Below are 22,995 nucleotides of genomic sequence, written 5' to 3'. Positions count from 1 at the left end.
GCTACAAAAGCACTACGAGAAAAATTATTTGACGGTTGGAGAGGTATTTACGAAATCAATATACAAGTATGAAAATATGCGTCGTTGTAGCGCCGTGGAAGCGTCGTGGAAGCGTCGCGGGTTTCAAGAGAAATAGATTGTTTGGGATATGTTACCATTCCTGATAATCTCCCCATTGGTGACTAACGAATGCATCTCATTCGGGAACTATCGGAACTTTCCGTAAACTAGAATTTCTGGTTCCAGTTGGGATATTATTAAAAAACAAACAATGGACAAAGAGACAACATTAAAACAATACAGACTATAAATTATAGAATTGTTTTGGGTAACGGACGAATTTATTTGTTCAGTTACGTGTACGTCTGGATATGTAAAACAATGGTGTGTTATACTGGCCTGTCAAATCTACTAATTAAAAGCTGTGTGTACACGACACCTCAACAGTCGGCGTTTATGTTGTATATTTTGCAGTAAAGATGTTGTAAACATGACAAACAAACGTTTCCTTTAATGATAGTGGGACTTTTATCACACGAGCTGGGGACATATATCTTACAGATAGGGCGCCGTGTGAGAAACATGTCATAAAACTCTTCAAAATGTAAGCATTTTATTCCTTAACACACATTTGATATTTGAACAGCTTCCTCTAAACGTCCTTTAATGGATAAACGAAAAAAAATGATATGATTTTTTTTCCTTCCGTATTTTGCTCTCCGATCACTTTCTGCCATTATTAGATACTTAACTAATTTCAGCTTGACAATACAATGTTTTTAACATTGTTGTTATACAGAAGCTGACTATACTATGAGGCTATGCGGTCAGAATGAGGACAAGATTTTATTATTTTCCCTGGAATGTCGATTTCATACTTAAGCAATATGAGTTTATATTACGAATCGGAATGTGTATCTGCTTCATGGACAATTGACCTGTCCGAAAAAGCGGTCACCAGGGGCCATAAACTGTCAGGTCCGACTCAGAACTATGACGGCTAGTGTCATAAATTCGTTGACCAGTATGTTTTCGGATTTTATCGAATCTGCAATATCAAAACAAAACAAAACAAAAAAACATTAACATAATTGGACATGTGAATTTTAGTAACAGGATAATTCACGCTGTAAGTCTTCTATGTAAATTTAACCTATGTGTTCTGTATAATTGTCTTTCCACGACAGAAACATTTATCATTTCATGGTAAACTATCCATGCGGGGGCCGCGGTGGCCAAGTAGTTTAGTTGTCCCGACACTTTATCACTGGCCCACCACCTCTGGGTTGCGAGTTCGAAACCTTCGTGGAGCAGTTGCCAAGTACTGACCGTAGACCGGTGGTTTTTCTCCGGGTATTCTGGCTTTCCTCCACCTCTAAAACCTGGCACGTCCTTAAATGACCCTGGCTGTTCCAGTGAGATTTGACAAACCAAAAGCTGAGGAGACTTAGCTTTTACAATCCGAAACCTGCCTAATATAGACAAACCTATTATGTGATCTATGGTTTAGACAGGGTTTGCAAACTAAAAACTGAACATGCTTTTAAAATCCAAAACCTGTCCAGTCCGAACAAAACTACTGTCAGAGACAGTGCTTGATATCACGGCTGACCCCACAATAATTTTTATAATCCAAAACCTGTCTAATCCAGACAACCCCATACTGTCCATGAGGTTTGGACAGGGTTGATAAACCTAACCTGAGCACACTTTATCTTTGATTATCAAAAACCTGTCCAATTCGAACAAAACTACTTTCTCATCACAGCCGACCACACTTTTACTTTCATAATGCTGTCCAGTCTGAACTCAGCTGTCCAACAGGTCGTCTTTTGACAGGTTTTGACATCACAAAAACTGACAGCACTAACCTGTATATTCCGAAACCTGTCCAATCTGAACTCACCTGTCCAACAGGTCTTTTTAGACGGGTTTTGACATTACAAAAACTGACAGCACTAACCTTTATATTCCAAAACCTGTCCAATCTGACCACAACTATTAAAGCGGTCTAGGGATCTGACCACACTTGACCAAAAGGTGTCCACCGGGAAATCTAGGACAGAATCTGACACTTTTAAACATATTATATTGGACTGTCTGGAAAACATGCCATTTTGTGATGACAAGTTAATGTCATTTTAATGTTTAAGCCCTATCAGGGACCCGAGCCAATTTGTGTACACGGCATGCATGAAGGTCGGATTTATGTACCGAGGATAGTGCACACGCATTCTCGCCTTACAGATATGTACATTAGTTAGTATGTAATCGGATTCCGTTGGGCTTTGATCCACCTGGAGTGCAATTACTTGTGCAAAGTAATATTTATAATACGAGCTGATTCACTTTATAGGGTTTTTCGGAAAACGATCCACAATCACGCATTAAACGTAATTATTCCGATGATTTTTTGTCAGAATTTCATTTTTGGGATAGACAAATTCTCCAATCACGCAATTCATTAATATTTATTCCCGGGCAGCAGGAATAATCTTTAAAGTGATCCGATATCTAATTGTAAAAGTTTGAGGTTAACTTTGAACCTGTCCAATCATCGCATTGATAACATGTACTTCCTTCGTGTGGCTTAACAAGGTCTTAAAGAAAGAAAAGCGGCTATTGTGAAAACTTACTCTGCGCCAAAAATAGAAACAAATGTTGTTTTTTTGTTTTGTTTTCTAATTTTGGAAATCTTGTAACTACACTTGTATCACTTTTAAAGACACGTACCAGCCAGTTTGGGTACGTATTTACGTTGTTTGGTAGTTATATGTGTAAATGCGTTATATATAGTCATGGAACATATTTGTATACTTCTGTAGTAAAGTGTACCACTGTAAAGAAGAATGAGATACACTCTTAACACTAAAAGTTGTCAAATCTGCACCAAGACAAATGTAACACGGTAAGTCATTTGTAAACTGCAAAATGTGTATCATAGTCCAAACTTTCTGTTACGATTTTAGTATAGATACATGTATGTGTCAGAGTCATTTTTAAAAGACGACAGAAATTAGTGGCCAATGTCTCGTAACTGGACTGTATTAAATTTCGGTTCTTTAACAACTGGCTCCTGTCAACCCCCTCCTCCCGAGAAACATTATTACCTGTCAAATCCCCTCCTCCCCGAGAAACATTGTTACCTGCCTGTAGGTATTCCTGACATATTTAAAACAATAAACATATACTGATAGTGAGACAGGACTCTTACTGGAGAATATTATGGTCTGTGAGTAGAGTAACATAGTCCCTTTAAACCAAAATACCAAAGTAATCTCTGATAGTCTATGAAACATGAGCGCCTTTAACAGAGCCCACTGGTACATGTAATCCCCACGAAATACTTCCAATCTGGGTCGACTCTGGCCTATAATGATATATACACATGGGTCTGTTTACATCAGTAATGTAGATATTATATATACATTATATATATACTCTGGCAGCGGCCATCTGCTTTGTCGTCTTTGCTTGCCAACATACCACAGTATATAATGAAAAGGGTTCAGTGGAATCTTTTGGTCTCATTTTCATGCGTCATATGGTTCCCATAACAACAGAAGTGCCAGCATCTTTGACGGTCCCCATCCCGTGGGAATGTGAAATTTCACATTCTTTCAGCTCTTCTCAGTATGGTTACGTCTTTTTTATTTCTCGTAATGCGGCAAAGAGGACTTTCAAAATAGAGTATTCACTCATTAAACGATGGCGCAAGGCTGTCATCGAAAGACACAAAGGAGAAAGCAGGAAACATATCATTGCATTTCTGATTTGTTGAATAATTAATTTCAAGCACCGATGATGTATTCCTAAAGAGAGTTCGGAAACTATTTGGAAAGTACAAATTCCGGCTTAATAACTCTAAAAATAAACCGTTCCGTATGTGAGTGTTCGTGTAGGCCTATATCGAGATGAGATCTGTGTGATAAATACAACCTCCGTGGCGAATTTCACATTATCGCACGTGGTAGTTCGGAGTTTGAAGCTATAGGGGATTTTCTGGTTTCTTCATCATCGTCTGATGGAGCATGTCCGCGAGCGAGTAGTACGTAATAGTTTCTCTAGTCTAGCTCACTGTGAATAGAGACCAAGAAATGTACAGACAACACAACTCAATGGGTGGCTTTTATCAATGAAACATTCTCCCGCCATTACGGATTCTGGTTTGATACTTTCTCTTGGTTTAAACATAATATAACTCGTCTGTTTCAGTATTTTGTGAAGTAACAACCAAGAAAAGAACAAGTTAAAATCATTGTTTCCGTCACTATTTCTTAAATTGTTTAGAAGTTTCAAACGTGAGTATCGCATTCGGATGACACCAAGTTGCTTTCCCTCTTCCTTCAATGTTCCGATGTAGAAATCTACCTCCTTTCCTGGAATGGTATGCCAACTCTTTTATGGTTACCTCGATATAAAACATACGTTCACAAGAAAACAAATAAGTTAGAATTGTTTCTTTCAGAAATCTTTATTTAACAGGCAATAAATCAATGATATAAAAATTGAGGCGGCCGGCAAAGTGCCCGTCGCAACTCTGACGTAAACATGACGTATTTGGTGGTGAACATTCGCTGTTTTCTGACAGCAGTCTAAACACAATGACGTCACAAAGACGTTAAAATGTGCGGAGGTCTAAAATACACTACATATATGGTCTGTGATTAAAATCCTAACGGTTGATTCCGACACAACTTAAAGCCATTAATCGCGTAATATTTGGTGGCAGACGACACTGGTCATAAAACCGTGTACATTTGTGGGTATATTTGGCAGAGAACAGAAGCATTGCGAGAATGTTTTGTGGTTTAATCAGATCAACACTTAACGCCTCCATTTTTCTACTGCATTCTTCACAGCCTCGTAAAGACACCAGCCAACAATGGCTATCTTATTACCTAGTGTCTAGGTCTCAATAGGACGACACATCTCAGTAATAGATACCTACCTTTTAACCAACTCCATACTGAACACTACCCGATAAAATACCTTAATTTCCCAACTTCATTGTCTTCCTGCCGATTTGAAATAGTCGGTGATTGTTGTAAAACGATTAAAGAACAATGCTGTTTTGACACCTTGACACCTTATTTTCAAAACGGTCATTATTTGTTTCCATTTTCAAATAATTTCAGAGAATTTAAATTGTTTACAAACAAACTGATGTGGGAACAAGCAGCCTAAAATTCCACAGACCATATAATGTATTAGTTAGACCTCTGGCATACATCAACGACAACATGGAGTTCGCCAACACTTCTACTCATTAAAAAGGCACTTTTCTTGTACAAAATATATAAATATACATGTCATCTATTAACTTATGATAAAAATCTCATTTTGTAAGTTTAAAAATGTGTAGATTTTTCCTTGACTTTCCCCGCAAGCTTTTTACTACAGAACAATACATCTACAAAATAAGTGTTGCTTTAAAAACTTTGAGCTCTTCTTGATTGGCTTATAATTGCTAGTCTGCTAGAAATATTCAAATACAAGCAAAATTTAATTCTTTTCCACTATCAAAATTCAATTTGTTCAACTATGACAATTATCAACTAGAAAATTTTCTCTTTGAAAAAACCACTGCTATATTTTCATAAACATCTGATCTAATTGATATAAAAGAACAATATTTACAAAGAACTACAATTAGGAATATTTTTATGAAATATGATATTTATCATAGTGCTGAGCTCAAGCAAAAAACAAGATAGCCTTGACCTTTCAAAGCAAAACATTTGGCCTTGACCTTGACAAATGCAAGCAACTCGATGGGACTAGTTCCAGATTTGCCTGCAGGACATTCAATCTACATACAAACATGAATGAAAGACATGAGAGCATAACAATAGGGGATGTCACACCTGTAACAGGTGAGCATCTCATTTTGATACATATATACACATAACATGCACAGAATCTGGGGGTCACCACTGATCTGCTTATCATCAAATCTACCTGTACAGGTAAATGTACCTTTGTCTATCTATACATGTAAATGGATTTTTTTGTCTATCTGTACAGGTAAATGTACCTGTGCAGGTGTGCTAACAGGTTAGAAACCTTCTATAAAGTAAACTGTTGTGAAAATCTTGATAATCTGGTCAGCTATAGTTTTGTTTTTATATTGGAACCCCTGTAATCTGGACAATATCAGTATATGGTTGGTACTTGTACTTTGGAATTCCATTAGCCATTCAAAATAATAAAAACAAAGCCAGATTATATTTCTAAGCCCCAAAACACTACAAAAATCTGTCTTAAAATTTATTTTTCCGCACAAAAACTGCAGAGCAAATTATTTGTTTCATTATGACTTTGGTTCATATTTGAGATAAGCAGATTCGAGTGTCTGAAAAACATCGGTACATTATAATTGTGCGAAAGTTAAGTACAATCTTGCTGAAATATCTTGTTCCCTTACAAAACATTGATTTGTGACAGTACATGTAGGTTACTAGGTTCTACAGAGACCCTTCGTCAACATTGTGGTTCAAATAAAAAATTTATCGAAAAAAAAAAAAAAAAAAAAAAATTAGTATTGTTAAATATAATCAGCACCAGTTCTTCAATTAATAAAACGGGGTTAAATAAATTGTCTAATTCCAGAAAGAGGAAAGGAGTCATAGAATCACTTCAGTGGTGATAGGGGTGTCGGGAGGGTGTCGGGAGGGATGACTAGGTATAGGTAAGGTGGGACAGAGAGGGGAGACAGGGTGGGGCAGGGGCAGCCATTAACAGTAAAACCACTCTTCAAAATCTCGTTTGGTTATATGGGAAATTTGTTATGTTTAGACTCCAAAATGCAGCAAACAATTTTTTTTATATTTCATTTATGAATTTTTTTACTTATCAGGAGTATATACTAGAATATCTAAAACTATTTTCATTTTTGACTGATTAATGAATTTGTTTGTCAATCAAACTAACTACAATTCTTCAAAGAAATGATATCATGATTGGCAGGGGTAAATTGGATGTACATTGAATATACCTGGCTTATATTATGCAAAGATTTGGTGAGCCAGAGATGTGATGAAATTCTGATTTATTGCGATCGGAGGTCATAACATAGAGGAATGATACAGTAAAACGCTGTGAACCTGGCTATACAATTGTTATCACAAGGAAATGTCATAACGCTAATAATCTTGGTTCTTTGTTGAATAGAATGATCACCTTTTGGAAATATGCCTTGCTCAGGTTTTCGACACCTTTATTAATAAATTCACGACCTGTCGCACTTGTCACCTGAACCAGTCCATCAATTGGACCAAGGATTGGGCACAGTACCAAGTCCAGCCAATACAAAGTAACGACAGAATCAGGAAATACGGCCCTGCCATAATGGTGGCGATATACGGCCCTGCAATAATGGTGGCGATATCTGCAGGCGTGATAAGGCGCTCATGTGTGTGAATAAGGGTAGGTGACAATGTCAGAGATCCATATCCCTACGCTAGATAGCAGAAATAGTCCCCACAAGTTAAAAAGGATATCTAAATTCTGATAGGAACGCGATAAAGATACTGCCACCAGTTATAACTGAATACCTAGATCTGATAGGGAGTTCCAGGTAGGCGGGAAACAAAAGATTCTTTAGATTATCACTTGTAAAAGGGTATTCTACACAGGTACTCCCAATACATACCCATATTATGACGACTGTTATAAAGAAATTACATACCAAACATTTTCACACGAATTTCCCATGCCAGATGATCCTTAAGGTTCAACAACCATCAACAATTGTATTAGCATGTCCTTTTTTTTTCTTCAAAGTTTGAATAGATTTTTTTCTTCTGCGCCATTAACAAATTTTCCAAAACAAGAAGGTAACGAGGCAATAAATCTCTATAATGGTTTAAAATTGTTCTCATTTGAGAAGCACAGTATAATTGTTTCTATTATGAAGCAGGTTTTATCTAAAATTTACACAAAAACAATTCAGATGGATGTGTAACTCACCAAAATGGCTTAACTTTATCAGTTAAACACAAATACACTAGCACACTTCAACAGCCTACTGTGATATGACAACCAAATGTTTCACGCCAATCACTCTCCCTGCTTGTACTCTATTGCTGTAGCAGTCATCAACTGTCACATGACTCACACACTCCTCATTAAAATACACATTTGTACGAACATGCGCTCACTCTCCTATTGATAAATTAATTTATAATACACAATTCAACCTGCCTAAAAAGCGATGTCGTCTGTTTTAGATTTGTGACTCAACCACAGTTGACAGTTCGTCAGTGCAATCATGTCGTAGACTTTGGCTCGACAGACAGAGACACCTACAGGTAAATGACCAATACACAACGTGGAGCGAGACTACCCCATCCATCACGCGTCACACAATTTGATCAGGTAAACGTCTGTATTGCTATATTGCAGAATTAAACATCAGATGTCTGTTGCAAGTCTGTGCACATTTATTTTTTAACAAACTCTCCAAATGACAGTTGATTTTTGCTTCTTATGCAATCCAAATTAGTTCACAAAAAACAACAAAATCGTTTCCATCCTGTTTTCTTGGCACAAGGCTTGCCCGCCACCATTGGCGGTGGCGATTGTTCGTGTTGCTTTTTGCCCTTTTTTGATCTTCGTGAACTCTTTGTCCTTTTAAGGGGCCCTGTAAGTCTGAGGGCCGATAGTAATGCTGTATCGAAAACTTCCTTGAGGTTTCTCTGTGTAAGTGACGAACACTCAATATAACTTGCTCCGATTCGCTCAGCAAGCGCCTGTGCTTCAGCTTCTGGTATAGGCTGTTCTTTGTAATGGGCGAGCTCGATAAGTACTTTGACGTCATTACGAAGGTCACATTGTGTCCCAACCAGAATTATTGGTGCTTTTGGACAATGTTTTCTCACCTCTGGTACCCATTTTTCAGAAATATTGTGAAATGATGTCGGTGTTACAACACTGAAACACAGGAGGAAAACATCTGTGTTTGGGTAACAGAGTGGCCGCAAGGAGTCGAAGTCATCCTACAATAGGCAAAACAAAAACATTATCTATCGGAATGAAACTTAAGTAGGAAGCAATCTCAAATTCTGATACAACTTTTCAACCATTTGTGATATACAGAACATCATACTCATACAAATTTCAAGTTTAAAATGCTAATCTGAATTTATATACACTGTACTTATCTATAATCTAAAATACAACAACACTTATAAAGTTCTAATTTTCAATTAGACATTTCAAGGTTGGTTTTAATTAGGCTCCAAGTTTCCTCATTGCCCACTATCAGGTCAAAGTTATAAAAAAGATCCTCATAAATTTTCTTTACTTCAAATTAACCAAGTTGAGGCTGGTTTAATGTTGACAGGCCTCTAGCCTGCCTCATATCTGTGATTCGACGTAAGTTGGCAGCTGATTCTAAATGGTTTTAATTAAGTATTATACAATGTTAACAAAAACAAAGCGCAGAGAGGTTTCAGAATTTCTGACAGTCTCTATCCAACTATCATCTGTTTTTGATAAGTTAACTGCCATGTCACATGGTAATTTTCAGCCGGATTATCAGACACTTGTGGTGTAATAATCCAGCCTATTTAGATAGTCTCGTGTAATAAACCTTTAAAAACTGTGCCAACTTATAATCACCTGAATTTAGGGCATCCTATAAAATCTCCAAGTGGAGATTGCAAATCTTTTTTGTGGCACTGAGGTGGTTTTTTGTGCCGAGATAGATCTGTGTTTTTATATAATGTGTTTTTAGTTTATACTGATTATCAGATGAAAGCTGATCTCCACTGGCATGGAAGCTGCCAGCTGCTGAAGCAATGACCAAGGTTAACCATTAAAGAAACTTGTAACAACACATTAGAACGGTTGTTTTGATATTCCAAATTTTGCCAGCACTGCATGCATTTAGTCCCAGAGAGCTGAGTGTGAACTTATATCTGCACTATAGCATAAACACAGCCACCAACAGAACTGTGCCAGCTAGCTCAGCCGATTTATCAACATAGAGCATCACTGAACAGATGGGTAGTATATTTATATACTCCACAAAAAAGCAAAACTTTGGAGGGACGATGACTCAGAGGCGAGGTGCAATCTTATACTTATCGAACCTGAAAATCGTTAAATCTGACAAATTCATTTTTGCACTCGCCCATAAATATATATTTGATAAATTATATGCGTGTGTGTAGATATGTCAAATAAGTTATTTGTGGAAAAAAATAATCTGCCATCTTTAAATGTTAATTAGTGTCTGGGCACAAAAACACTATTGTGTCGGCTGCTTTAGTAAATAACCTTGTACAATTTCATACGTTCTGGTTATCTATACAGCCGAAGGGCCATTCTCTCCCAAACCATTACACTAAATATTCAAAGCTTTGTTAATCTAAAGCAAGAAAATAAGATATTCAACCATATTTTTTTTAATGATTAAAATAAATTACAAAAGATTTTTTACAAAAAATTTAAAATGTCAAACAATTCATAAAGGGAACAAAGAAAGGAATGAAGAAACTAAAGTTAAACAGTGTGTCATTGTTTGGTTTAAGCTGATGTTTTAATGCAATATGGGTAGAGATCGTTACTGTGCACAGGAAAATTCCCTGCGTAACTGACTTAACATCTATGCCCAGATCAGCCGTCGCGGGCCAAACTTGACGTTACCATAGAGAGTGCATCTATACTGCTGTCTACGATTCTGGGGCTTTTCACGACAACAAAACATCTCGGCCGCAATAATACAACACATTCCCTTGTCTCTGGACTAACAGGAAACGATTATTATTGGGCCGAGTTCTAGAATGTTGTTGATAACATCCATTCCATTGGCTCCAGGTCCCCACAGGAGGTGATGGTGGAGCTGGTGGGGTTGGGTATGGAGGGAGAGAAAAAGTTGATAAGTTTATCATTTAACACAAAAAAGGCTTTTATCAACTGTCAAAAAGAAAGTAGTTCTAAGTAGTTATGACATCAAGTCAAGAACTTTTAGACCGCTGGATTCCAAATTAATGCAGAAAGATCAGGTCCTGTATTTATGAAACCATACTCAGACACAAATACACATTCATGTAGGGTTTCAGGTATATGGGCCAAGATAAGAAGAATTTGGTCAATTTAGCTTCAGCCGTTATTACAATTTATCCTGTAATACGGTCAGTAACCCAACACATCACCCTTGAACCAAAGTAGGAGGTGGGGTGGGCTTATTGTATGTCAATAGAATAGCACTTGAATATTATATGTGGGAGGGCTTATTACTAGGTATAGGCTTATTGGCAGATAAATATTACATCCTGCCCCCAAACATACATCTTACTGGTAAAAATATCTCATTTTAGCTAGAGCACAAATAGTGAGTAACTGAACATGTAATAATGTTATCATATGGAGGTAGGTATCAGGGCCTAATGTACTATTACATCCAGGGACACAGAAGAAAAAAAGTGGGGGTGGGGGAAGGTGGGGGGAGGAGGTCGTTCTATTACAAGGTACCTGTTCCATTTAACGCTGCTGAAGTTTGCACTGTGTAACATTTCATATGGTTTGTTTATGTTTAAATTCCCCTTGGGAAATTGACCTGTTCACAATGGTGGTGTTGGGTGCTCGGGTGTGTGGTCCAGTGCCCCGTCACAATACCCAAATCCGCCAACAACGGATCTATCCGGGTCTTTCAGATGCTTGAATGGATGAATACATGCTATATAACCATTCAGCTGAAACACCAAACCAATTTTCCCAGTTTAAATACTGATTTACTCGAGTGTTTACCCCCAGGTAAAAAACTGATGAGGTTTTTTCTCCCTTAACAAATGTTTTTTTAATATACATAATGCCTTTTTTCAAATCTAAATGAAATTCTTGAGAAACAATATCTGCCATCTGTGAGTTCATAAAGACATTTTTCTGTAATGCGTTCATGAAAAGATCCATATAGGTGTTTTTTATCATCCTCTGTCAATGTATATAAATATGTATTGCGTGTGCCATATTCCGGTAATTAATGTCCAGAGTACGATGATTGTCGTAAGCTTTGGGGCGATGACTCATATCACGACAATGGTCTAAGTCGCGGAGAAATCACAACCAATTTCCATATAAACCACATAAATACAGTGGAACAACTCAGTGTCGCTCTAATCACCAGGCACTAGATGTATTGATTAGTAAGTAGCGAAGTATTACACAAAACTGTTAATGGATTCTCGGCCTCGTAAAGATATCAACCACAAATTCAAATGTCACAAGGAAGACTCAGTATAGAGGAATGTGCCGAGACAATAAATCTTAACTCCTGTTTAGGAAATTGAATCTAGACAATGTCAAAATTTGTCACCAAAAATATAACGTGTAATGGGTTCATCGACAAGCACAAATGAGTTCTATTGTACAAGAGGAGAAAAGGTCTAGTTATAATATTTCAGAAAGAACGAAAACAGCAGAACAATAGTGAAATGAATTTCTCAAGATTAAGGTATTTCAAAATTTAAATGATCAAAAAAAAAGAAAAAATTGCTTGAATGCTGATTCAATATTCTCTAATGAAAGAAATGTAATTTCCTGATAACAAAACAGAAAATAAGCAAATACAGCAATATTTAATAATCTGTACAGGTACCGACATTTATCATCTAATTAACAAAATGGGCAGGTGTTTTAGAAAGGTGTTGTGTGACTCATGATGATATCAAGTTGACAGGTACAGTGGCCTGAAGGCCCAAATGCAGATCTGTGTGACCTTAACTGACCCCTAGATGTATTGGCTGAGCCCCTAAGGGTACTGGTTCTAATGGTAGTCATCATAACACCGGCCAGCCAGATTTAATGGATTGTTAGTATACCTGCGTACTGGGAAAAAAATTGAGGCAGATGTCTCAATAACTTATCCATATTTTTTCCTCAGCTCGCATAATTTAGATCTTTTGAAAAATCTCAAGCTAACAAAGCGAAATTTTTGATCACACTCTGAGAAAAACATCAATCTGATCTTTGTATCAGCAAGAAGTTCCCTTCTTAGACAACGCTTCTAAATATATATAAAGGTGTTTTATGTTGTAAGATGGTTTCCGTAGCCTATGAATCACCAGACATGACGAGATCGTACCGATATCAACATCACAGTACCAGTAGGTAACCTCAGCATCATCAACAATTCTCAGTCAGATTTCTATCTAGATCATATCAAACATTTCTAAACATAAGCATGATGAAGAAAACTGGGTCACATTTAGATAAACCTGAAAGTTAAAACATTATACAACCAGCCCAGAGTATTCTACAAAACCTTGGTATCTCGAAAAAACTAAAATATCATTGGCAGGATTACTGAAGGCAATAGTTATTTTTTCAAATCCAAGAAAACATGCCAGGAAAATTAAATTTTAGATACAGAGAGAATTCTGGCAATTGAAATACATTTAATTAAAAGCATTGCGATGCATTTCCATTTTATGATACATTTTCTTTCTTTTTTATCGTGGAAATCGCAGCTTAATGGAATCTTCTGAGTGGATGACATTTCAGAAATATACAGATTGTTTCGATATTTTAAGAGTTGAGCTCTAATAAATCTGAAAAATAACATTTACCTATCTTGTAGAATTTATCAATTTTAGAACAACATTCGGTAGACCAAAAGATGTGTCGTACGTAATACTCTATTAGGGTTGGTGAAATCCCACAGCTCGAGGGAAATCTTTATCATATCAAAGCTGTACAGATGAATAAAACTGTATCCATTTTGAAAACAATTATGCAAGGATGACAACAGACTTAAAGCTGCCACCATCTTGTGAAATAATTCCACATTATATCAAAAATGAAAAATCCAAAAGCAAAATTTTGTGTTCGTAACATGAAATTATGCTTTGTATATGGCTGGTTTATTTATAATGGTTGATCATCCAGGCGTGATCATGGCTTTAACAGGTGTATTCAGAGTTTAATCCTGTGTAAGCGTCTAAGAAAACAAAAGTAACATTCTAAGGGTTTGTCCTCCGGTACCAGTTCTAACTCGGTACCACTCAGGCCGAATTTTATACTTATGACACTTGAGTTGTTTTAATGTACTGTGGATATCGAGGATAAAAATAAAATGGACAAGAGTGACCAGGTCAACTCTCTCCTTGACCAAGCCTTAAACATCAATAGGACACGTATTAGCAGGTTATGGTTCTGTCCCCGTGAACCCGGTGAACTCTCGTGCCTGAATACCGCTTGTTCAGGCCTTATAAGCTTTGGTAGGGTCACAAGTTTCCTGGACATGGCAGCTGCCAGTTTCAACATAGTGAATAATTTATCCCTGGTGTAGTTTGCCAAATTTCTTATTTATTTAAATAACCACCTGCCATATATGTACATGAATTATTAAATACAAATTCTCTTTGAATAAAATTTTATATATGGCCAAATAATTATAATGAATATTTAAAGTGACAAGTTTTGAGAATCCATGAAGTTATTACATTAGACTGCAGAAACGCAAGTCTGTAATATGGATCAACAATGTCATGAGGTTCGTGGCAACATCTTGGGAGACTTAAATTGGTGAAATATCCCCATTAAAAACATGTGGTAGATAAGAGTAAGAATATACTACAAGACGTCCATCAGGACAGATCATACCATGCTCAAAGGACATTTTACACAATTCAAATCGCAGGCCTATCAGGGGGTCCTCTCTAACTCAATACAACCAACAGGGTTTCTGTATTTCACTTCCAGACTGTTCCAATTTGAATTTCACATGTATTAAGTATCGACTAATGCTTCCTTGGGTTTCCCAGACAGTTAATTTGGGACAAGAATTGCATATTCTAATGCTACAAGCATATTGATGATAAGGAAAAGCTGAGTCAGAATGGCAATGGAGCCAGCATCTGGGATATCGATGTACTGCATGTTCAAGAGCAACGTCGCAAATTGATGGATAGTTGGCGTAAAACTCTACGAGTCAGGTTAATATTTGAATAGAAAACACCAATACATGAAGAAGCAATTCATTTGAAAAAAGGACCTGAATCAGCAAATCTTTCTCCCTGACAAAATCAATGGCAGCAGACTACCCATTCTCATTAGGGTAATGGCTGGTCTTGGGAAAGCTTCATGTATAAAAATGACATTTATTTAATGATTCCCGAGAGATTTATAGGATAGTTCACTCTTAAAACATGTCTATTTTTACTTGTGCTGTCAGACAATACATGTCTATTTATACCTGTGCTGTCAGACAATCAATGAAATTTCAATGTAGATATATGAATATTTAACAAGTATGGGATGTCATTATCTATACAAGTACAGCAATACATCATTGTGATTCCTGAATAGCTAAGAATACTTCTATACCTTGGCCAATATGTATATAATACATATGACTTATTACAAAACAATAAACGTTAACTATGCAGTTTAAATTGTGTTTAAAAAACAACCAACACTTAAGGTCCTAGCAGAAATGTTTTCCAATTTGTGAAAAGTATGTTTGATTTACTTAGGCAAGGCTTCATATACCTATAGGCTACAATGTATAAACCCAAATGTAGGTAAGGTATATAAAATTCTAAATGACATTTATTCCCAAGATACAATTAAACATGTACTGGACATATTGATCATTAAAATTTCTGACCAGACACCAGGTTTGACCTTACACAGTCAGAAAGGTGAGAGTTGACCACTGGCTATCTCAGGTAAAGTGACACAGTCCACCGACTCCTGGTGGTTAATTACTGACCAATAGCCAGAGGTACCTGTCCTACACCTGTCTCTCCAGGTAAACACAAGGACAAGACCCAATTAGTCACCGGTCAAGCTGTTCACTAGTCAAACCATCACCTTATGTTAAGTGGTGTCCTGTTTCCGTGACAATCTATTTTAAGACAGGACACTTTCATCAATACACAACACATACCTGTACAACTCTACCAAGAACTTTCAACAATACATACCCTGGCAATGATTTAATTTCTATTTAAATAACTTTATTTTCCATTTCATGAAATAATTATAAAATTATTTCAGTTTTTCATTCTGAATTTCTATATTTTGTGCCTTGCAATATTTACATCTGGTGGAGTATTAGACCATGCGAGTGGAAGAAACTTAAATTCAACTTAACTTTGACTTGTTACATATCTACTGTATTGAATTCAAAGAGTAATTGCGGTCATATTTGTAGGTCAAGCAAGCAGTTTGTGTGTACAAATCATAAAACATTGCTTTCGAGACTGACTGAGAAAATACTCCCTAGAAAATAAACATTTATACCTTTTATCAAATTTCTCAATTGTCAATGAAAACATTTGAAAGGTTCAAAAGTTTACACCGGAAAAAATAATGTTGTCACTTTCAATTTTCACGCTAGTTAAGTACATGTGGCTTGTCAAGTGCCTGTAATTACTTCAATAGCAAACACAAAAGCCGAAGGCTACATTCACATAATCGCTGACCGATAAAGTCCAGTATTTAAAGGTCAAGCCAAGGTACTGGACACTCCAAGGACCAGTCGGTACCAGGCAAAGAACCGTACTAAAGGGAAGATAGAAATAGATGGTAAACAGCTCCGAGTGGTCAACATATTTATCGGGACATGAATCAGATGGACATTGTCCAGGTATCAATTTCTTTTCCTGGGTATCAACCGCAGTCTCCTTAACATTTAGATTATCAAAATAAAACCTTGTCTGCCTTTGACTACCAGTTATTTATTTAATTGAAAATATTTCTTATGCATCTATACAATGTAGATATATCAAAAACCTATTAAGAACATTCCTTAACCAAAAATATATCTGTATCCTAAATATAAATACCTATAAACTTACATTTAAGAAAACCAGTCAATCTTGAAATTACGTAAAATTCAACCAGGCCTCAGGGAGTACAAAATTTCTTAACCTGGATTTTAAATGTTATTAACACCTGAATGAAGAAATAAATATACTTTTTTTTTTTATTAAAGTAGATTTTTAGTCTGATAATGTTGTATATATTTGGAACCTTTTACTGTTTCAATATAGATCTTGACCTAAATACGAAGGAATTTCTTGGCAAACTTTGCTAATTATACCGACTTTTTAAAATCCTACTGTCGATGAAAAGAACCTTTCAAATCAGTAGAAACCTATTTGAAGGTCAAGGCGTTAAATGAGAGAGCTACTGTTATCACTAAAAACAAATTCCAATATTAAGTTACAATCTTGCCTAAATATACTTATATTTATTCAAATTACCATCTATATATCGGTAGACAGCTTTTTTGCCCCGTGGACTAAGGTGTATGAGAGTGTATTCCACGCACACCTGTCGAGCATACCTGAATCATAGGTAACGAGCTTGAGGTAAGATACCCTATATGGAGATTTCCGACTAAGCTAGGCGTGTCCGAGGCTGGTCTTGGGTAGATATACATGTGTATGGTCACCGAGAAAGTTTACCGATATAACAAAGCTATATTATCTCACTCACCCATTACATACAGCTAATGAATCTATTGGCTCGTGCCCAAATCAACCAAAGGGCTTGTTTAAAACCTTCTTTCCTTAACCCATTTCTATACTTTTAAATACACCTCACTCACTTGGATTGTGAACTATTCATTGCATGACAACTATTTTAATAGGCAAAAACTTAAATGTTAAAAGTCCAAAATCTGTGTCAGATTTTAAATTTATGAAACAGGTAACCAGAAACATGGTTTCAAATTTGAAGTAGAACTTTTTCCCTCTCCTTTCTAATTTTCCTGTTCTTTGTTTCTCTCTCTGACCCACATTTACCTCAAATTGAGTTGTCAAAACGGACAATAAGATGATTATCTGTGAGTTTTTTGTGTGCTGTCGTGTCCTGTTTGAAAATTTTCAAACAAAAAACAATTGGTTACGAGCACGCCATCATTAGATTGGACGATTTGACATTAATGTGAAAATCACAGTGGGCAGAGACGAGTAATAATACTTAATTAGAGGGCTCGCTATATCTAAAGCTACCCAGGAACTCTTTGGTAAGCCACTTTAATTCCGCGTGAGAAAATTGCTTGTTGACACACACCAGCAACAGTTTGTTTGTGCTATGTTGGTATGCCAAATCATAACTTGTTGATTTTTCATTCATAAACGTAACATACCGGTATGCCAAGAAAATTTTTGTACAAGACATTAATATACAAGTTCTAACTTAGAATATAAGATTATCTATCTCAATTACTTATACAGGTAGATATATCACATCGTTATTGTAAATACCCAGTGACATTTTCGTATGTTAATTCAATTAAATATACTCTATTATCAAATGCCATGAGTTAATGGAGCAATTTGAATTTGATATCAAAAGCATACTGAACAAGCGATCTGTTATGTTGAGAATGTCTTTTTTTTATCTGCAGATCACATTAGGGCTACAATAGGTTTATACATACTCCACAAAAGATTCCCTAAACTTATTCCTTCTCGGTGAACTTGAATGTGCAACGCTTGAAAAAATCTTTATGGGACATTTTTTCCTCATCAGTGAATCATCAAGTGAAGACTATTCCAGACAAGTCAATTTTCAAATTCACAGAGGTTTTGTCGTGACTTTTATCGATGTCATGGAAACAAGCATTTGTCAAGCTCTCGAACATAATTAGGGGGCTACCTGGTTGAATTGTGTAGTTTGAAAGGTAAACACTCGGTCACCGATGTGAGTGAGTCATCCTCCCAAACAGCTACCGATTTACACATCAACTTTCAGCAGTAACGACAAACAATTAGCAACGTATAATTTTTCAAAATGTTTCCTGTTTACTAGTTCATCGATAAATGCTTGAATCACATAATTTTAAAATCAATGACGATTTTCCGTCTCGTTAACTCATTAAGCTGTCGACTCGTAGCCTCAATGGTTGGTAACGAAGCTTCTAACTGTACTTTTTGAAAAATCAAACAACGGCTGATAGAACTGATGAAATTTCAATATGTCCATCTTTACAAATATTAGCATGTATAACTCATATAATCAATATTTAAGATATTTTCATAAATTTGTTTTTAGAAATATCCCTGATAACCTGTAACCATCATAATCAACGGTTATTATTCATAATCCACGATTACACAATAGGAGCAGATGGACAGAGTAACTAAACAATAAAATAACTTAGAATACTCCCAGTAGCTTATGTCTACCACTCGAATGCAACAGTAAAACTTCAGTCCATATATAAGACAATAAAGCAAGAGAGACAAAGACCGCTTACGAGGCGTGATTGTCAATGTCGTTTGCTAATTTTGGTCACGGTTTGATAAAGGGGCAGGGCACCTGTTCTTAACAGGTAAGTGTGAATCATGTGATTACACAACGTCAGCTGATTGTGTTATCAACTCACCTGGCCGGCCGTATCACAAAGCTGCAGACGAACAGGTGACCCATCCACTGTCACGACGACTGTTGAAATAACGAAAAAGAAAAATTCAAATGAATAGTGATACAGAAATATGTATGAAAAGCTATGTTCAAAATTTGTAGTCCTGATTAATATAAATGATTTAAACTTGACCACTAATTTGTCCTGTAAAAAGGCCAGGGGTAAATCATTAAAATAGCCCAAGTTTCCTCTGGCCCTGACACCATGTCTGGTGAAACTTGGGCTATTTAGGTCTCTGTTAATGAAGTAACAGCTTAATTTTTACTGAACTGTACGTAACAGATTTGGGTGGACTTACTACCAGGCATATGGTATATAGAGAAAAACTTTGAGGATTAAAGTGACCTAGGGTAATTTGACCTTCGTTACATCACATGATTTTGAATATTTATGGACTGTGATGTCATCAGTTTCTATGTATATCAGAAACATGGGGTCTTGTTTACAAAATATCTGAGGTAAGGAAGAAATCAATATCGGCCATTATCAGCTGTTTACCTTATATCTGTACAGGTAAATTATTGTGTTGATCCACTGTTTATTATCAGATATATAGATATATATAAACATGATGTCAAGTCCCCTCTATTGTCTACTGAAACAGTGGTCAGTTTGTCAAGTCTCGAGACCTTTATGACTGTCCAGAGAATTTACAACACTGACGCCTAAAATCCTCTTCTTGTATTTAGTTACTCATCAACACTCCACCAAATTTGTCCTTAACAAACAGGTCTACACCTATAAAATCACCATAAATTTCCATCAAGGAGATATATATAATAAATCTCGCTTCACAAAATTCAGATGATTTGATCGTTTGTCCCCAGTTAGTTTTTCGAGGGGAGTTCATTTGAAGTGTTTGTAGACATCACAGACTGATTTTTAAATGGCAGCTTTATATCAATGAATTCGTGTATAGTGTAAATACAGACTGAGCGGGTCTTCTGTGAAGTGAAATCATTCATATTTAAAGCGGTTACGATCTATAACACCAGGAACATGTTTACTTACCTATGGGAGGACTGGCTACCTATTTAAAAAATGACCTAGTTTCCAGATTTATATTCACGAGTTTTCTGAATGAATTAAAAGTTTGAATGCAATAGTGGAAAATTTTATCGTCTACACATTTGGGAGCGAAATAAAAAAGTCACACTCAGTAACCATTTACAAACCAAAACACACATATCAAACTAAAGCTAATATGTTTTTCATGATAAGTTCAAACTTTTGAAAAGTAGAATAATTTCAAAATATGATATGATGTAATTTAAAAGGCCTAATTGTAGCAAAATAAACGCTGACACAATTTTTATTATTAATGGATTGACTGATTTGTACTATATATCACCTGTCTAAAACATGATTATTTAGGTCAGTTGAATAGGTCAGGACTTTTTTACCTGACAGGATAAATTCTGACGAGGTATACAGGTTAAGCAGAGGTGTTGTTCCATTAAGAGTAATAGGGCACCAGGTGTTTCTTATAAGTAGCCTAATTAGTACCCCACCCTACCAACTGATACTTACAACATGTGAGAGGCTTTGGGTGTCAACTCTACAATTAATGATCCATTAACTAATGCATGCCCAGACAATATCTATTATGTAGGCTATCTGATTTACAAAGTGTCTGAAACAATTGTTCTATAAAGAATATGAAAACACATTTACTACTACAAAATCCTGAAACTGACAAATAATTCAATAATTTTCTATTTGAAATATTCCTAGTCTAATCTTGACTGTATATCACAGTGGGGAGGGGGTAATGTCCACTTGGTCAGGATAGACAATAACTGGTTGTTTAAGGTTCAGAGAGTCTATAAAGTGTAGAATCAATACACACAGAAAACTTTATGTGAAATGAATATATCAGGGAAGTTAATATGAAATCAATTTTTTAAAAGTTTTATCTTGCTCACAGGAAATAAATGTTGGTACTTTAATTACAACAAGATAAGGACATAAATATTAAGTTCAATTAGGGTCATTTCACATGCCTCTCTACTTACAACATGACCCCTGTGGGATAACAGTTAGATATCACAACCCAAGTTATGCCTTGGATACAAGGCTCACCAGTCTTTATTTATTTATGAAAATGTTATATTAATAGACCTCGGCCCAGCAGCTGTATCCCTGGAGCTAGGTCCCTGACTGCTGAGGCTGGAGTGACACCCAATACACATTGGATAAGAAGCCAGCTCTCAGACACCAGGGTCTGGATCTTTTGGGTTACAGAAATCTTATCTAACCTGGAACCACTTCTAAACAAATGTGACCCTCACAAGCACTTTTGTAAGATAATTAACATCTTCCAAAATTTTAATCAGCCTAATGTTCTGCTAATTCACTTAAAATGTATTCATAACAGCGGACTTACACATAAATTATTTGAGTTTAAATATTCTTAAAACTATATACAAAGTAGACAAAATACAGATTATGTAAGTTTACAATTATGTATATATCATGTAAATCATATGCATATCTATGTTATATACATTTCAGTGTAACACTTTACATTGTATAATAGTAACATATACATTGTAGTACTAGACTTTACATTGTATAATTGTAACATATACATTGTAGTTCTAGACTTTACATTGTATAATTGTAACATATACATTGTAGTTCTAGACTTTACATTGTATAATTGTAACATAACATTGTATTATTGTAACATAAACATTGTATTATTGTAACATAAACATTGTATTATTGTAACATATACATTGTAGTTCTAGAATTTACATTGTATAATTGTAACATGTACATTGTAGTACTAGACTTTATTGTTTAGTTATTACACAGTATTGTACATAATACAGAGTTGTGCAATATATTATAACTAATCTATCTGTAATTTTACACACCACATCAGGCAAACTCGTAATATATATGTTTATATAACACCTGTAAATTTCTTACCTGCATAATTGTCGAATGCTGTAGGTGTGTATTCGGTGGGATAGCCGTTGGTCGTGTAACTGACCACGAGACTTGTTTTCCCTACAGCTCCATCTCCAACTAAAACACATTTTATTTTGGTCTGACCACCGTCATCAGGCTCGGGTAACAAATTCGTGTTATGGTCCATCATGGATTGAGGCGGCATGGTCAAACACTTGGTAAAAGAGAAACTATTTCAGTCTACTATAAAAAAGGAGTCCAGTTGATGTGACGACTCAGAATCTGTATTTTCACGTGCTTTTGGGTATATGCCACAGTTTATGTAGAAGTATTCCACCTGTCAGATATACACGCGTGTTAAATCATTCTGGTTTAGTTAAAATCCCTTCACACACAACCTTCTCCTGATAGCGCAAAGCGTCGAATGGTCCAGTATACCGAGAGACGTCAATCTATGAATCACTGTGTCGCTACTTCTGATTGGCTGGTGGCTATGACTAACATTGTCGTTCATTCAAATCGTATATTTTTATATATCTATATATACCTGTGTTCTGTCGGTCTCATAGAAGTCTTACACAAGTACTTTCAAGTACAGTGCTGGTCTTAAGAACGGATGACCGATTTCTTTTAAAACGTTTTCTCAACGCCTTTGCCACACTAGCCTGATCGACCATTCAAGTTTT

The 22,995-nt window shown here is 35.9% G+C and overlaps 1 protein-coding gene across 1 annotated transcript; it reads right to left on the bottom strand.

Annotated features, from left to right (window-relative positions):
- Nucleotides 1-4,455: 4,455 nt before the first annotated feature.
- LOC117323207 (rho-related GTP-binding protein RhoU-like) lies at nucleotides 4,456-22,773 on the bottom strand. The gene is made up of 3 exons (XM_033878263.1): nucleotides 22,328-22,773; nucleotides 19,352-19,410; nucleotides 4,456-8,999 (listed from the first exon to the last, which is right to left on the bottom strand). The coding sequence occupies exons 1-3, from the start codon at nucleotides 22,512-22,514 to the stop codon at nucleotides 8,508-8,510; spliced, it is 738 nt and encodes a 245-aa protein (XP_033734154.1). The 5' UTR covers nucleotides 22,515-22,773; the 3' UTR covers nucleotides 4,456-8,507.
- Between the last annotated feature and the right edge of the window lie 222 nt (nucleotides 22,774-22,995).

Source organism: Pecten maximus, chromosome 3 (assembly GCF_902652985.1).
Source record: "Pecten maximus chromosome 3, xPecMax1.1, whole genome shotgun sequence".
In the NCBI taxonomy this organism is placed as follows: domain Eukaryota; kingdom Metazoa; phylum Mollusca; class Bivalvia; order Pectinida; family Pectinidae; genus Pecten; species Pecten maximus.
This window is presented reverse-complemented; position numbering and strand designations above follow the sequence as displayed.

What these genes read in the sequence shown, in the direction of transcription:
- LOC117323207 (XM_033878263.1), bottom strand. Translation starts at nt 22,514, where the DNA reads ATGCCGCCTCAATCCATGATGGACCATAACACGAATTTGTTACCCGAG. An exon ending in AGCATTCGACAATTATGCAG is followed by an intron (nt 19,411 to 22,327) that starts GTAAGAAATTTA and finishes TTATTTCAACAG; the next exon opens with TCGTCGTGACAGTGGATGGG. An exon ending in TTTGTGATACGGCCGGCCAG is followed by an intron (nt 9,000 to 19,351) that starts GTGAGTTGATAA and finishes TGCCTATTGTAG; the next exon opens with GATGACTTCGACTCCTTGCG.